Below are 16,778 nucleotides of genomic sequence, written 5' to 3' on the forward strand. Positions count from 1 at the left end.
TCCGTCTCAAAGAAAAAAAAAAAAAAAGCAAATATTCAATTAAAAACTCAATACATACATTACAGAACCTGCATAATTTAAATTTTACTACAAACTATATACAACTTTAGAAAAACTCATGGTATAAGTCTATTTTCTTTTTCTTTTTTTGAGACTGGGTCTCGCTATGTTGCCCAGGCTGGAGTGCAGTGGTTATTCACAGGCGTGATCCCTCTACTGATCAGCCCGGGAGTTTTGACCTGCTCCGTTTCCGACCTGGGCCGCTTCACCCCTCCTTAGGCAACCTGGTGGTTCCCCGCTCCTGGGAGGTCACCATATTGATGCCAAACTTAGTGCGGACACCAGATTGGCATAGCCTACTACAGCCCAGAACTCCTGGACTCAAGTGATCCTCCCACCTCAGGTTCCCGAGTAGCTGGGGCTACAGGCATGCGCCACCGGGCCCACAGTATAAGTCTGTAATATCATTAAGTGAAGAAGGAGGAAAGAAAAGTTGACTTTTCAAGAATATGCATATCAGAATTTATGTCTTTTATAAATAAAAATATTTTAAAAGATGCAAATGAGATATGATCTTTTCAAAATCAAAGTAAAGACCTATAAAATAATAATCACAACATTCAAGAATGAATTTTTGGACATAAACTGAAGGTATTAAATTATCCTTTATTTCTTGAACCCCGGTTTTGAAAAGTTAGTCAACTTTTTTTTTTTTTTTTTGAGACAGTTTTGGTTTGTTGCCTAGGCTACAGTGTAGTGGCACAATCACAGCTCACTCCAACCTCAAACTCCTGGGCTCAAACGATCCTCCTGTCTCAGCCTTCCAAGTAGCTGGAAGTATAGGCATGTGCCACCATTATCTAGCTGGTTTTAAAATTTTTTGTAGAGACGGGGTCTCACTATGTTGTCCAGGTGGGCCTCCAACCCCTGGGCTCAAGCAATCCTCCTGCCTTGGCTTCCCAAAGTGTTGAAATTACACGTGTGAGCCACTGCTCTCAGCCAAATTATTCCATTTTTTAAATTCAAGAATCCCAAGAACAAAATCTGACTAATGGTGAGAATTCAAATCAGTGAAGTGCCATAATATAATTAACCTTCATTTCACAGATAGAAGCATGTACAGAAATGGAGTAGAGAAGTGACTCAGTAGTGGTTACTTTATTTAGAAATAAAAGCACTCTAATGCTCAAGATCACAGAATTTTAAAATTGCAAGCAATCCTAGCTATCAGTGGTCTAGCCCTTTATGTTGTTGGTCACTAGGGATATATCCCATATATATACTTTTTTTTTGAGAGAGTCTTCCTCTGTGGCCCAGGCTGGAGTGCAGTGATGGGATCTCAGCTCACTTCAAACTCTACCTCCCAGATTCAAGCAATTATCCTGCCTCAGCCTCTGAGTAGCCAGGATTACGGGCGTGTGTCTCCATTCCTGGCTAATTTTTGTACTTTTAGTAGAGACTGGTTTCACCATGTTACCAAGTTGGTCTCAAACTCCTGGCCTCAAGTGATCTGCCTGCCCCCACCTCCCAAACTGCTGGGATTACAGGCATGAGCCACAACACCCAGCCTATATCCCATAAATTGTTGATTTTGGTGGACATGTGCTGGCAGCTTTTAACCCTTCTACTGTGAGAAGGATATGTATGAGAGAAGCCAGATCAAGGGTCAGTGGATGAGCTATCACCTGTGCAAGTTCATATTTGCTTCGTTTCTAGCTCATCCCAGATGTCTACACTCAATGCTCAACTTATCGAGGATTTCTTCACTGGTTTCCACTACTGCTGGTGCCACCTGGGTCCTCATAGTGTTTTCTTTTCCTTCTAGTTGTAGGAGAATAAAACATTCATTTATTTTCCAAGGGCTGGCTGAGTTAAATCACATGAACATGTGTTCTATTTCAGATGTGTTTGAAACTGAGCTTGATGCCTTACAGAATTTTGCTAGGGATGTCTAGATTTTTTTTTTTTTTTTTTTTTTTTTTTTTTTTTTCATGCTTCTTGAGACTCTGTGGTCGGCTAACTCTCAGGTGCCTTTGCTGCACTCAGATTGTTGGCTTCAGTTATACAGAGGACAGATTTAACACATTCAAAAATGCTCTCCCTGGAATTGAACTGTTTATAAAAGGTAGGGCTTGAAGTAACCCGTAGGAGTACATTTTATTCTCACCCTTGTACATCTTATTTACCTTGATGGAAAGCATTATTTCTCTTTATCTTTCAAGGTGACCCAAAAGCATCCAAAACCAGGTCTCCAAGAATTACAGCATGTGTCCTCTAACGAAATGCCAACATTCACTCTCTTTAAAAGTAAAAATATCAAGATTATATACTCATTAAAAAGAGTAAGTTTGAACTAAGTAAGCTAAGATTTGATGTCTATGACGAGTGGAACGGAAAAAGCAAGTTGTAATAGCAAGTATATCATTCTATTTAAAATACACATTTGCCTGTGTGTAAAAGGCAAAGATCTGGACTGAGCACACGTGGTGAACTGGAGAGTGGGACTGTGATGTGTAGAAAGGGCGAGGAAGGGGCTTGCACTTTTTCCTGAACTCATTTCTGAATTGTTCTGAATTGTCTAGATTATTCACTGAGTGTGTAGTGCTTAAATTTAATTAGAAGACATCACACACATTCACCGAGAATCCTTATCAATCTTTACTGCATTTAAAGTCTGGAAACCGTTAGTTACATTCTCAGTTTGACTGGTTTCGTGCAGAGTTCAATTCCTTCACCTGACATTCCTTGGGTATCGGGTTCTGTGCTGGGCACGGAGGCTACTAGGATGAATAACACTTGGTCCATGACAGCATTGGGTCTACCCCAGAACACAGGTAAGACAGACAGTGAATTTGGCAAAAACGGGCGCCGTCATCAACAGGCATACATCAGCTCCCTCATTTGAGTCATAATTGGCCTTCTGTAGGCTTCATTTCTTGGCAATGCAATTGGCAGGCGTCATCCTTTTATACTTAAACTCCAAATTTAGGATTAAGACTCCAGTTAATACTGCCAAGCAGGAGGCGTCCTTGGGAAAAGAGAAGTCTCCTGAACATACCCACCGGGGTACCTAGAATAGATTCTGCAGCGGCACACAGATCCTGTGTTGTCTGGAGTCTCTGCTGAGTAATGTAGATTCTGGGACAGCAAAAGGGAAGCTGTGACTTTGAACCAAATTTTACCTTTCAATTGAATCCAGGGGAATAATTTGCAACAGAGTGGCAGACGATGCAAAGTGCTATGTTGAACACTAGATTGTGCTTTATTTTTTCCGCCCAACTTCACGTTTCCATGCACCAAAATGTTGATGCTATAAATATTGGATGCCACGCTTACCTGACAGGCTTCTTCCATCCCACCTGGGCGCGGGGGCTCAGAGCGAGGGCGCGAGCCGCGGCTGGAGCCCGCCTCTCGCGGCCGGAGCGGGCTCGGCCGGCCGCGGGTTCCGCTGCTTGCCCGGGTGCCCCGGCAGCTTCCCCGCCAGGGCTCCCGCAGTCAGCCCCCGGCGCGCACGCGCGCTCCCCTCGGGAGGCTTCGGCGCCTCAGGGCATCGCCAAGGCTGCGACTGGCCGGCTCCAGCGGGCGGGGCAGCGAGCGAGTGCTAGCGGCCACGTGACCGGCGCTAACATGGCGGCGCCTACCGGCGTCCACTTGCTCGTCCGCAGAGGTAAGCGCGTGGAAGACAGCCCGGTTGAGGGTTCGCACGGTCGCTCACTCGGTACGCAGCTGGGTCCAAAGAGATACACACCCGCGCTCAGACTTCTTGGCGCACACGATTGTACTTTCAGTCTTTACGGACACACGCAGGCACACTCGATGCCACACACACCGCAGGAACACACGCAAAAATTTGTTCACTGATCACCGGCCTAGACCACGTCACCACGTGGCATCTATTCGCAATTACTCCTTGAAATTTACGGGCCATTGTCTGAAGTTTTCTTCCCCAACTTCGGTTGTATCATTAGTGTAACATACATTTATTCTTTATGCCGAGCAAGGAAACCTATGATAACTCTGAAATGCATCTGGACATCTGTTTCCTTCCCTCGAGCTTTTTATGTTGGCATGTCTTTTGGGGGCTTGCAAAATGTGATTGTTTTCTTCCAGTGACTTAAGAAGAGAAGAAAGAATGCTTGGGTAGTTCTAAATAGGTTTTATCCTGCGTGACTGTTGAGATTTTAGTAAATATACAAATACCGTTGCAGCAGAGTGGGGGAAATCTTTGTTGGATTTGAACTAGATTGTGAATCTTTGTTGGAAAGAACCAGGAAGTTCTTTCAAGGACGGAAGAAGAGGAAAACTAGCATATTTTGAGGAGCTACTTAAGTGTCAGGCATGTAGGAATAGTTTTGTGAGGTAAATATTTTCATAGCTACTGTTTATTAAGTGCTTTTTAAGTACACGATACTGTGTTAGGCGCCTTACATATACTGGATTCCTTTTAAAACTCAGCGAGTGAGACACTCTCTGTACAAAAGAAAAATTTAAAAATTAGGTGAGTGTGGTGGCACATGCCTGTAGTCTCAGCTATTCTGGGGTTTGAGGTGGGAGGATCACTTGAATCAAGAGGCTGCAGTGAGCCATGATCATACCAGTGCACTCCAGACTTGGCCATAGAGTGAGACCCTGTCTCAAAAACAAAAATTCAATGAGTTAGGAATTATTTTCTCTTTGCAGAAGGGAAAAATGAGGCTAGAGAGGTTAAGTAATATGACTAAGGTCACACAAATGGTAAGAGGCAGAATGTTCATTTGAACATGACTCTAATTTTTATTTTATTTTTTTGAGACAGAGTCTTGCTGTATGACCCAGGCTGTAGTGCAGTGGCACGATCTCGGCTCAAGGCATCCTCGGACGCCTGGGTTCAAGCGATTCCCCTGTCTCAGCCTCCTGAGTAGCTGGAACTACAGGCGGGTGCCACCATGCGCCTGTAGTAGAGACGGGGTTTCATCATGTTGGCCAGGATGGTGTCGATCTCCTGACCTCGTGATCTGCCCACCTTGGCCTCCCAAAGTGCTGGGATTACAGGGGTGAGCTGAGGCACCCAGCCATTTTTTTTGGTAGACTTATTCCTCTGTACTGCATGACATGGTCACTCCATAGAAATCAGTGTGTAAAGTTCAGCCGAGACAGTACAGGATGAGTGTAAGAAGTGAAGTGGGACCAGGCACAGTGGCTCACACCTGTAATCCCAGCACTTTGGGAGGACAAGAGGGGTGGATCATTTGAGGTCAGGAGTTTGAGACCAGCCTAGCCAACATGGTAAAACCCTGTCTCAACTAAAATATAAAATTAGCTGGGGGTGGTGGCACATACCTGTAATCTCAGCTACTCGGGAGACTGAGGTAGAAGAATCGCCCGAACCTGGGAGGCAGAGATTGCAGTGAGCCGAGATCTTGTCACTGCACAACAGCCTGGGTGATGAGTGAGACTTTGTCTTAGAAAAAAAAAATAATAATAAGTGAAGAGGAAGATATTTTTAGAGAGGAAGAAGCTTGATAATCTAATAGGCTTCAGTATTTCAGGTTTAGTGGAGATGAGAAAGGAGCCACAGGAAGATTTGAGGGGAGAGGTGTATGGGGAAGCTGATGTAGGGAGCATTTTGGACTGGTTGCATGGAGGAATAGAGATCAGCATGAGAGTGTAGCTTTGTGAAAAGAGAGCCAGTTTACATCTCTTAAGATCTGGGCTCCAGGCCTGGCAAGGTGGCTAATGCCTGTAATATTACCCAGCACTTTGGGAGGCTGGGTAATCACTTGAGGCCAGGTGGATCACTTGAGGCCAGGAGTTCAAGACCAGCCTGGCCAACATCGTGAAACCTTGTCTCTCTACAAAAATACAAAAATTAGCTGGGTGTAGTGGCACTTGCTTGTAATCCCAGCACCTTGGGAGGCGGAGGTGGGTGGATCACGAGGTCAAGAGATCGAGACCATCCTGGTCAATATGGTGAAACCCCGTCTCTACTAAAAATACAAAAATTAGTTGGGCACGGTGGTGCATGCCTGTAGTCCCAGCTACTCGGGAGGCTGAGGCAGGAGAATTGCTTGAACCCAGGAGGCGGAGGTTGCGGTGAGCTGAGATTGCGTCATTGCACTCCAACCTTGGTAACAAGAACGAAACTCCGTCTCAAAAAAAAAAAAAGTATACTGAATTGAGAGGCTGTTAGCTGTTAAGACTTGTTCTCCATCATGGTCTAGGGAGGGATGAGTAGAAACTATGAGTAGTGACATTGGAAAGAGGAAAAGACAGATCAGCCTCTTGAAACCAAGAGAGAAGATAACAAGGGCCTTTAAGGGACTAAAATACTCCCAAGAATTAGCACTGGCAGGAAATCTGTTATTCAGAGTACAGAATCCCTGGGGCCCCAGGAACTGTCTCCTCTCTCAGTCTGTCACTCCCAGCCCTCGCTTCACTAGAATCCCTGGTCTAGCTCAGGCCACTAAGCAAAATTCCAGTGAGCATGGGAAGGAATGAGGAAGGCAAGCGATATGATTTGGCTCTGTGTTCCCACCTAAATCTCACCTAGAATTGTTATAATCCCGTCAAGGGTGGGATCAGGTAGAGATAATTGTGTCTTGGGGGTGGTTTCCCCCATGCTGTTCTTGTGATAATGAATGAGTCTCAACAAGATCTGAGGGGTTTTGTTTTGTTTTGTTTTTTGAGACAGAGTCTTGCTCTGTCGCCAGGCTGGCATGCAGTGGCTTGATCTCGGCTCACTGCAACCTCCATCTCCCGGGTTCAAGCGATTCCCCTGCCTCAGCCTCCTGAATAGCTGGGAGTACAGGTGTGCACCACCATGCCTGGCTAGTCTTTGTGTTTTAGTAGTGGCAGGGTATAATTGTGTTGGCCAGAATGGTCTCAGTCTCCTGACCTTGTGATCCACCCGCCTCAGCCTCCCAAAGTTCTGGGATTACAGGCATGAGCCACTGCGCCTGGCTGATCTGATGGTTTTATAAGCATCTGGCATTTTCTCCTGCTTGCACTCATTCTCTCTCCTGCCAACCTGTGAAGAGGTGCCTTCTGCCATGATTGTACGTTTCCTGAGGCCTCCCTAGCCATGCGGAACTGTGAGTCAATTAACCTCTTTTCTTTATAAATTACACATTCTCAGGTATTTCTTCATATTGTTGTGAGAACAGACTAATACAGCGAGTTAGGGTATATTTTCTTCTTTTTCTTTTTTTGAGATGGAGTCTGGCTCTGTCAAACTTGATTCAAGTTGCTGCAAAAGACATTATTTTGTTCCTTTCTATGGCTGAGTAGTACTCCATGGTGTCTGTGTACTATATATATATATGTATATATATATATTTTTTATTTTTATTTTTATTTTTATTTTTTTTGAGACAGAGTCTCTCTCTGTCACTCAGGCTGGAATGCAGTGGCATAATCTCGGCTCACTACAGCCTCTACCTCCCAGGTTCAAGCTATTCTCCTGCCTCAACCTCCTGAGTAGCCAGGACCACAGGCACCCACCACCACGCCCGGCTAATTTTTGTATTGGCCAGGCTGGTCTTGAACTCCCAACCTCAAATGATCCACCCACCTCGGCCTCCCGAAGTGCTGCGATTATAGGCATGAGCCACAATGTATACCACATTTAATTTATCTACTCGTTGGTTGATGTGAAACAGCTTTCTGTATTACAAATAGTTCCCATCTCCCATTAAAATTTTGAAATTTCAATGCATACTACAGGACAAGTAGACCCTCAATGATGAATGCTTTGTAGTCATTAAAAAGAATGATGTTGACCTGTATTTGTTGATATGGAATAATGTCCACAAAATACGTTATTTGGGAAAAGCAAGTTATAGGACAATATAAGATATTCACATTTTTTTTTTTTTTTTTTTTTTTTTTTACGGAGCCTCATTCTGTTGCCCAGGCTGGAGTGCAGTGGCACAATCTTGGCTTACTGCAACCTCTGCCTCCCAGGTTAAAGCAATTCTCCTGCCTTAGCCTCCTGAGTAGCTGGGATTACAGGCACGTGCCACAATGCCTGGCTAGTTTTTGTATTTTTAGTAGAGATGGGGTTTTACTGTGTTGGTCAGGCTGGTCTTGAACTCCTGACCTTGTGATCCACCTGCCTCAGCCTCCCAAAGTGCTGGAATTGCAGGTGTGAGCCACCGTGCCTACAATATTCACATTTTGTAAATAAAATATCAGTATTTCTCTGTGTGTGTGTGTGTATGTGTGTCTACGTGTATAACATGTATACACACAGAGATAATATGACATACACCTAGATATTTACAGTTTCTATGAAATGCCCACTTTACTCAAGCATTAGAAATCCATAAAAATCAGTGGGGATGCTACCTGTCTTAGGGAACTTGGCAAAGATGGGAGGAGTATGTATGCAGAGCTTCATTTGAACAACATCTTGTCTTATAACTGAAACCACTTGTTCTTGTGAAGATTGAATTTTCTTTTTTAGCTTTTCAGTATGGAGACTGTTAACATAATGCAAAAGTAGAGAGAACCGTACAATGAACTCCCACATAGCCATCATCTAGTTACAGTAGTCATCAACCTATGGCCACTGTTGTTCATCTATATGCCCAGCCACTTTGCTTTCCCACAGCTGGATTTTTTGAAGCATATTCCAGACATATTTCATCTGTAGATTTTTCACTATGTATCTCTAAAAGATAGGGAGCCTTTTTTTTTTCTTCTTAGGTTGTACATATCAGTTCTAGAATTTGCATTATAATTTCCATTTCTCTGTGGAGATTTCCCACCTGTTCATTCATTATGTTCATTTTTTCCTTTAAGTACTTGAACACACATATTTATAATAGCTTTTTAAAAGTCTGTTAATTCTATTATTGGGTCACCTCAGAATCCGTTTCTGTTTTATTGACTGCTTTTGTGTGTGTGTGTATGTGTGTGTGTGTGTGTGTGTGTGTGTGTATTACATTTTCCTGCTTCTTCACATGTCATGTAATTTTTAAATTTTATTTTATTTTATTTTAATTTTTTTAAAGAAGGGCCTTGTTCTATCACCCAGGCTGGAATACAGTGGCACAATCATAGCTCACTGCAACCTAAAACTCCTAGGCTCAAGCGATCCTCTTGCCTCACCCTTCCAAGTATCTGGAACTATAGGCACACACCACCATTTCTGGCTAATCATATGATATTTAATTTTATAAGTGACATGACAGATAATATCTTGGTGGAGATTATGTCGTTTTTCTTTAACATATATTTTAAATAACTGACAGGCAGTTTGTTAAATGTGTTTGATTCTGCCAGGCTTGGTTTTTATTCTCTGTTAGGATGAATCTATTTGTGCTTTGCCATTAGTTGTAGGGGTTGGCTGAGGCCATTGTGGGCTCATGTGTTGTATTATTTTCTTTTAAGATTCATCAGTTTGCACTGCCTAATATCCAAGATATTAGATATAGTTGCTTCACACATTTTGTCTAGTTGCTTAAGACAGACAAAACATACCAGTTATGCTGACATGGACAGAAAAGAATATTAATTTTTTTTTTAATGGAGTCTCACTCTGTCACCCAGGCTGAAGCACAGTGGCACATTCTCAGCTCACTGCAACCTCCTCCTCCCGGTTCAAGCAATTCTCCTGCCTCAGCCTCCTGTGTAGCTGGAATTACAGGCATGTGCCACCATGCCCAGATAGTTTTTGTATTTTTAGTAGACCCAGAGTTTGACCATGTTGACTAGGCTGGTCTCCAACTCGTGACCTCAAGCGATCTGCCCACCTCAGTCTCCCAAAGTGCTGGGCTTACAGAAGTGAGCCACCGTGCCTGGCTGGATATTATTATTTTTTAAAAATCTATAGGTTTACTTTCCCCTTTTTTTTTTGAAAATTATTTGTTGAAGCAACTGGTTAGTCTGTTGGTCGTGTGAAGCTGCATTTTCTAGATTTTGCTGATTGTATTATATTCCACAGGACTTGTTGAAGATGTTCCTCTCTAAAATGGTAATTAGATTGAAGGCCTGACTTAAGTTAGACATTTTTTGTTACAAGTACTTCATAGAGTGTTGCTGTTGGAGACATTAGTGGCCATTGGCAGTCATTACCTGGCTCATTAGGAGTTTACAAAATGACAATATTTTAATTAAATTACTTCTTTATCAGCTAGAAACCATCTACAAAGAGAAACTTTCTCATCAAGTATTCCATTACCCTGACAGGCCCTGTCCTAGCAAGGAAGTTAAATGGTTTGTTCTCTTTACCAGTTTTAAAAATACCATAGTCCTCCCCTTATCCAATGGCGATATGTTCTAAGACCCCAATGATGTCTGAAGCCGCAGATGGTACTGAACCCTGCACTGTGCTGTACTATGCTTTTTCCTATACACACATATCTGTAGTTAATAAATTAGGCACAGTATGAAATTAACAACAATCACTAAAAATGGAACAATTTTAACACTAGACTATAATAAAAGGTGAATGTGGTCTCTCAAAATATCTTTTTGCACTGTGCTCACCCTTTTTTTTTCTGATGATGTGAGATGACAAAATGCTTACCTGATGACATGAAGTGAGCTGAATGAGAAGGCATTGTGATGTGATTTTAGACTACATGTCTGAAGGAGAATCATCTGTTGAAGGAGAATCATCTGCTTCAGGTGATCCTGGATCACTGAGCCTTGACAGTGTCAACTGTTGGATGTCAGGAGCAGAGGATGTAGATGACTAACGGGTGTGTAGTGTACAGGGCGTGGACCTACTGAAAAAGGGAGGATTTATGTCCTGAGCAGAATGGAGTGGGCCAGTGTGAGATTTCATCATGCTGTGCAGAAAGGTGTGCAATTTAAAAACTTGCGAATTATTTCTGGAATTTTCTATTTAATATTTTCAGACCTTGATTGACCTTGGATAACTGAAACTCTTATCTAAGAGGCAACTACCGTAACAGGTTTATCCTCTGAAAGTGATCAATGAATTTTTGTTTAGAGTCATTATATGGGTTAATTTTTTAAAAATATGGGTTTATTTACTTATTTTTATTTATTTATTGTTTGAGATAGAGTTTTGCTCTTGTTGCCCAGACTGGAGTGCAATAGCACAATCTTGGCTCACCGCAACTTCTGCCTCCTGGGTTCAAGTGATTCTCCTGCCTCAGTCTCCCAAGTAGCTGGGCTTACAGGCATGGACCACCACACCTGGCTAATTTTGTATTTTTAGTAGAGATGGCATTTCTCCATGTTGGTCAGCCTCGTCTCAAACCCGTGACCTCAGGTGATCTGCCCACCTCAGCCTCCCAAAGTACTGGGATTACAGACGTGAGCCATTGTGTCCTATTTATATGGGCTTATTTTTAATTGTATATCTACTTTAATTTTGTGAAAGTATATGACATGATCACACAGTGTTGAAATTGTGAGGCAGGATTGCAAGATTCAAGATAGAAGAGCTATTGACAGAAGTAGCATTTCTAAAATATGGAATTTAAGAAATTCTTACTATACCTTAATGTTAGAGTAGAAGATTGTAGGGTAAGAGAGGATTGAACATCCTCCTGAGCTTCTTGCAAATTGGGTCTCAAGGTATTAGGCATTCGCATTATAACAAGATGCTCATTTCTGCATATAGTGAAATATCAGACCTTGTGCTTAGGATAAATAGAACTATGATTCTTAACATCCAAAGAGTGATTATGTATAGGAAGGTAAGGTAACTAGTCAAGTTCTGGTTTTGAATCTTTTCCCTACAAATTATCATCACATGAATTTTAAAAGTAACTTAAATTTCCACTCTACTTTGCCATAAACTTAAAACTGCTCTAAAAAAATGAAGTGTGTTTTAGAAAAAGTTAACTAAGTGAAAACACCTAGCATAAGAAATGTCTTTTTCCCTTTAGCAGATATGCCTCTTTTGCACCTGTGTCTGTACTCTGTTGGTTGAAGCAATCACAAGGTAGCCCATCAGATTCAAGGGAGGAGACATAGACCCATACATGCAAAATTTTGCATATATTTTTGTATCTGTACTCTCTCTTTGAGTATCAGAATTCTTTTTCTTTTTTTGAGGCAGAGTCTCGCCCTGTTGCCCAGGCTGGAGTGCAGTGGTGTGATCTTGGCCCACTGCAACCTCCACCTCTCCTGCCTCAGTCGCCCATGTAGCTGGGATTACAGATGCGTGCCACCATGCCCGGCTAATTTTTGTCTTTTTAATAGAGATGGAGGCTGGGCGTGGTGGCTCATGCCTGTGAGCCCAGCACTTTGGGAGGCTAAGGCAGGTGGATCACGAGGTCATTAAGTTTGAGACCACCCTGGCCAACAGGGTGAAACTCCATCTCTACTAAAAATACAAAAACTAGCCAAGTGTGCTGGCATGTGCCTGTAGTCCAGAGGCTAAGGCAGGAGAATTGCTTGAACCCGGGAGGTGGGTTGCAGTGAGCCAAGATTGTGCCACTGCACTCCAGTCTGGGCAACACAGAGAGACTCTGTCTCAACAACAACAACAACAACAAAGTAGAGACCAGGTTTCACCATGTTAGCCAGGCTGGTCTTGAACTCTTGACTTCAGGTGATCCGCCCACCTTGGCCTCCCAAAGTGCTGGGATTACAGGTGTGAGCCACTGCGCCTGGCCTCAAAATTCTTTTCGATACTTCTCCCATCAAGCGGTGGAATCTTTGTCTCTTTCCCTCAAATCTAGACTGTCCTGTGACAGCTTCAACCAAAAGAGTATGGGGAGGTGATGCTATAGGACATTCGAGGCTGTCGTAAAGCGGGGTACAGCTTCTGCCTTGTTCACGGGAACCTTTCTGCTCAGAGCTTGAGCTGCCTTGTGAAAGACCCAAGTACCCTGGGACTGCCATGCCTTGAGAAAGCCAAGCTGCTTGCAGAGGCCACGTGAAAGTACGCCAGTCAGTAGTCCTGGGTTTTGACTCCTCCCATCCCAGGCAGCAGACACATGAGTGAATGAGCCTTCACATGGTTCCAGCCCCCAGCCATTGAGTTACCCCCAGCCTTCAAGACTTGACTGAAGCCTCAGACTTCATGTAGCCTTAGACACTCATTTCTGAGTTTTTGATCCATGTAATCAATGAGCATAATACAATGGTTAGATTTTCTTAACACTCCTAAATTTGGGGTAAATTGTTACACAGCAACAGAAACTGGAGCAGTCTATAATCTCTAATAGCTAGTAACAATTATTTCTCAGTGAAAATTCAAAAGAACCACTTATAGGGAGTACCTGTAGGCAGGAACAAAATGTCTCCTCAAAATCTGGAGTTACCACACACAACGAAGTGTGGTTTGTTACCAGATGGTTATTATTTATTCATGGTCTAGATGAAGCTTACCAATCAGGAGTCGTTTTTGTTATGAGTGATATTGTTTCATATCACAGCTGACATTCCCATTTTACCAGGTTTCCAGGAGAACTGAGCTAAAAGGTTAACCCAGGGTCAGATTTGCCCACAGAGAAGTGTCCATTGAGAAAAGCCAGGGAGCAATGTTAATACTGGGCAGAATAGAATTTAGGACAAAAAGCATCAAACAGAACAAAGAAGTTCATGGACTTTTCTGTATCTACATTCACTGTCTGCTTGATGATCTCATCAGTCTTGTGACTCTCAACAACAAACATTAAACTATTGACTCCTGTATATATACCCCAGCCGAGACCTTCCTCCTGAATTCTAGACTCGTACATCCAGCGACCTACTGAACATTTCCACTCGATGTCTTAATAGACGTCTCAAAATTAACATGTCCAAAATTCCAAAACCGGACTTCTAATCTCTCTCCTCCCTCCAAAATTTGCTCCCTCCAAAGATATTCTCAATAAGTTTGTTCTGTTGGTTTCTCAGACCATAGACCATCAAATCACCCTCAATTCCTTTCTTTCTCTCACTCTATATTCAGTCTGTCAAGAAATCCTATTGGACTTACCTTTAAGATACACCCAGAATTCAAGCATTTTCTGTCACCCCCACTGTCACCATCTGATTTGAGCCACTATCCTATCTGGGCTAGATGACTGCAGACCTTGCTACTGGCCTCCCTGTTTCCACCCTTGCCCTCTGCACTCGATTTGCAACACAGCAGCCAGATGTTAGAGATGTAAGTCAGATCAGGTCACCCTTTGCTCAAAACCTATTTCACTCAGAGTAGAAACCAAATTCCTTATTCCTGTAAGGCCTTGTTCATAGCATGCAATGCTTTTTAACACTCTGTATAGTAAACTTATCTGTCAAGCTTATTGTCTGTTACCACTCTCCCTCCTGGAACGTAAGTTCCACAAGAAGAAGGATTTTTGTTTGTTATTTTTCTTGATGTACTTCAAACATTTAGAATGACACCTGGTACATAATGTGCATTCAATAAAGACTTTTTTGAATGAATGAATGAATGAAAGAAAAGTGGTGAATGGTGATGCAGTAAAGTTATTAGCAATGAACCTTTATGAATCAAATAACCTGTTGAAATACGTAAAGCAAGAACAGTTAGGAATAAAAAGAAAAATGTATACAATCACAACATAGTGGGAAATTTAGCATGTTTCTAAGGATTTGACAGCTTAAGTAGACATAATAAGGTTACTGAGGCTCAGAATGTTATAATTAGTAAGTTGATTTAATATTAAATTTGATACCTTGGATTAAAGTTTTTTTTTTACAATTACACATAAAATAGGTTAAAATTTGATATGTTATCTCACTAAAACCTTAATAAGTTTTTCTGGAGAGAAAAAATGTATAAACTACATTCTCCAACCACAAAACATTAATACACACATTAATGGAAGGAGAGAAGAGGTTTGACCCAAGTGTTGTGGAAATACAAAAAGAACCTAGGTAGTGGGGGATGCGCAGGTAACACTGTACTGGCCTTGGAATACATGGTTCTTGTCTTCCGTGAGTTTACATCCCTTTAGGGAAATCAGTCATGTAAATCCATTATGGCAACAGAAGAAGATATATGCACAGACAGATGCAAGTAAGCAGTGTAGTGGGATAATCCAGTAAAGACTGAGGAGTCAGCTTCACAGAGGACATGAAGACTGGCCTGAATCCAAGTCTTTGCAAGTCCCATGCTTGGTCAGATGAAGAAATCCAGAGACAGAGAGGGCCTCTTCTCCAAAGGCAGAGAGAGATGTGAGAGCCTGTATAGCCTTCTGGGATCCCTGCTGGTTTAACATGACAGACAAGTAGGGTGAGAGCTAGCAGGTAGCTGGAAGGTAGGTTGGAAGTAGCTGGTTTTGGCCATGGAGTATACAGGATTTGGGTAACTGCAGGGGAAAGCTGAGACGTGTGTGAGAAGGGGTGAAGATAGGCAGCCCTCTGTCCCCTTAGGCTTGGAGGAAATGATAGATGTTCATGCAGATAGTCTTTCACATGGGAGAAGGGACAGAAAATTGAAGAAGCTCCTTGTCCTTAGTGACTTCTATTTCTGTACATTTTTGCAGAGATTAGAGATGCAATGATGAGGTAGGGGAATAGGAGAAGAAACTGATAGGGTTGAGTGGAAGGATTGCCCAGCAGAGTTGAGACCCCAGTGAAATTAGAGAATGTATTTGTTGTGGTTCCATTCATTGCTACTGTGTGATTTTCTCCAAATGTGCATCACTCTTGGTGTGTAAAAGAGTGGAGGTAGATCATTGGATTGGCTGGATGCACTAGAAGGACCAGGGAGTGAGAGGCAGATGGTTGGCAAGAGAGGTATTGAACTAATGAATCACAGAGTCTAGCCTAGGCTGGAAACTTCATAAGGACATGGACCATGTCTATTTTATTTGTATCTGCATCCCTTATTGGTAAAATGAATAAACTGGAGGGTAGAAGTCAAAAGAGAAAAGACTGATAGTTTGGGGGAAAAAAGAGTGATCCAAAGATGAGAATTCCCAGCCAGGTTAAAGAACAGGTACAGTGGGAAGGACGGAGAGAACTGGCAGGGTGGGATAGGGTTTGGAGTTTTACAATGGATTTGACTTCTGAACTCAGTCAAACATTCTTAGTTTAATTGGAGAAAGAAGCCTCATACATATCATAATGTAGAGCAGTATAATAGTGCTCTGTGAATAAGAGAAAGGAAAGATAATTTGGGACTAGTGTGGTCACTTCACTGAAGAAGTAAGAGTTGAATTAGGCTTTGAAGGATGGGTCAGGCAGTCAGCAGAGGGGCTGAGGAGGACATTGCAAATGGGAGAAGGCAGGGCAATGGTGGGAAAACTATGTGGACATAGAAGTCAAGACATGTTAAGAGGGTCTGGGAATAGAGAGTTTGGCTGGAGTTGAGAGTTTCGTAGGGGAGTCATAGGAGATGAGTAATAACACAGGTGAGGAAGGCCAGCTTAGGGTTTATCTTAACAGGCAGCAGAGACCACTGAAGGTTTTTAGCAAGGAAGTGAGATGGTGTCTCCATTTGAATCTGCGGCTGGTGTGTTCTGGATGTACTGGAGAGGGAAAGCTGTTGCAGTCAGTTAGAAGATAGGGGCTCTAGGGTAATGACTTTGGGATGGAAAGGGAGACATGGATGCCAAGGAAATAGTACAGAGGAGAAATCATCATGACCCTGTGGTTTGTTGGAAAGGAGACCTGAGGAAGGGGAGGGCCCATCAAAGCAGAAAAGGAGGAGTCGGCAGGAAGAGAGAACCTAGTAGGGAAAAATCTTTAGATGAAGTTGCAGGATGACTAAGGAAATATCAGTGAATTTGGCCGCTAGAGATAATGGTGACCTGGAGCAAAATTTAGCAGTAGAAGAAGCTTATGAAAAATGACAGTTGGTGGTGGTTGTAGAGAATTGTGGAGGGTTTTTTGTCCCTTCTTTTTTTTTTTTTTTT

The 16,778-nt window shown here is 42.6% G+C and overlaps 2 protein-coding genes across 6 annotated transcripts in view; one reads left to right on the plus strand and one right to left on the minus strand.

Moving 5' to 3' along the window:
- The window catches only part of SLC25A12 (solute carrier family 25 member 12), a 229,436-nt gene extending 225,874 nt beyond the window's left edge, over positions 1-3,562 (minus strand). Inside the window, exon 1 of the mRNA XM_017538208.2 lies at positions 3,337-3,562. Within this exon, the coding sequence (XP_017393697.1) occupies positions 3,337-3,354 (18 nt within the window). The 5' untranslated portion in view covers positions 3,355-3,562. The remainder of the gene's footprint in view (positions 1-3,336) is intronic.
- The window catches only part of METAP1D (methionyl aminopeptidase type 1D, mitochondrial), a 91,442-nt gene continuing 77,910 nt past the window's right edge, over positions 3,247-16,778 (plus strand). Inside the window, exon 1 of one of the 5 annotated variants that reach the window (XM_017538211.2) lies at positions 3,247-3,667. In XM_017538211.2, coding sequence (XP_017393700.2) covers positions 3,292-3,667 — 376 coding nt within the window. In that variant the 5' untranslated portion in view covers positions 3,247-3,291. Of the gene's footprint in view, positions 3,719-16,778 lie in introns of all 5 variants that reach the window. The other 4 variants (XM_017538216.2, XM_037741897.1, XM_017538212.2 and 1 more) reach the window with 4 other exon arrangements.

Source organism: Cebus imitator, unplaced genomic scaffold (assembly GCF_001604975.1).
Source record: "Cebus imitator isolate Cc_AM_T3 unplaced genomic scaffold, Cebus_imitator-1.0 Scaffold110, whole genome shotgun sequence".
NCBI lineage: Eukaryota > Metazoa > Chordata > Mammalia > Primates > Cebidae > Cebus > Cebus imitator.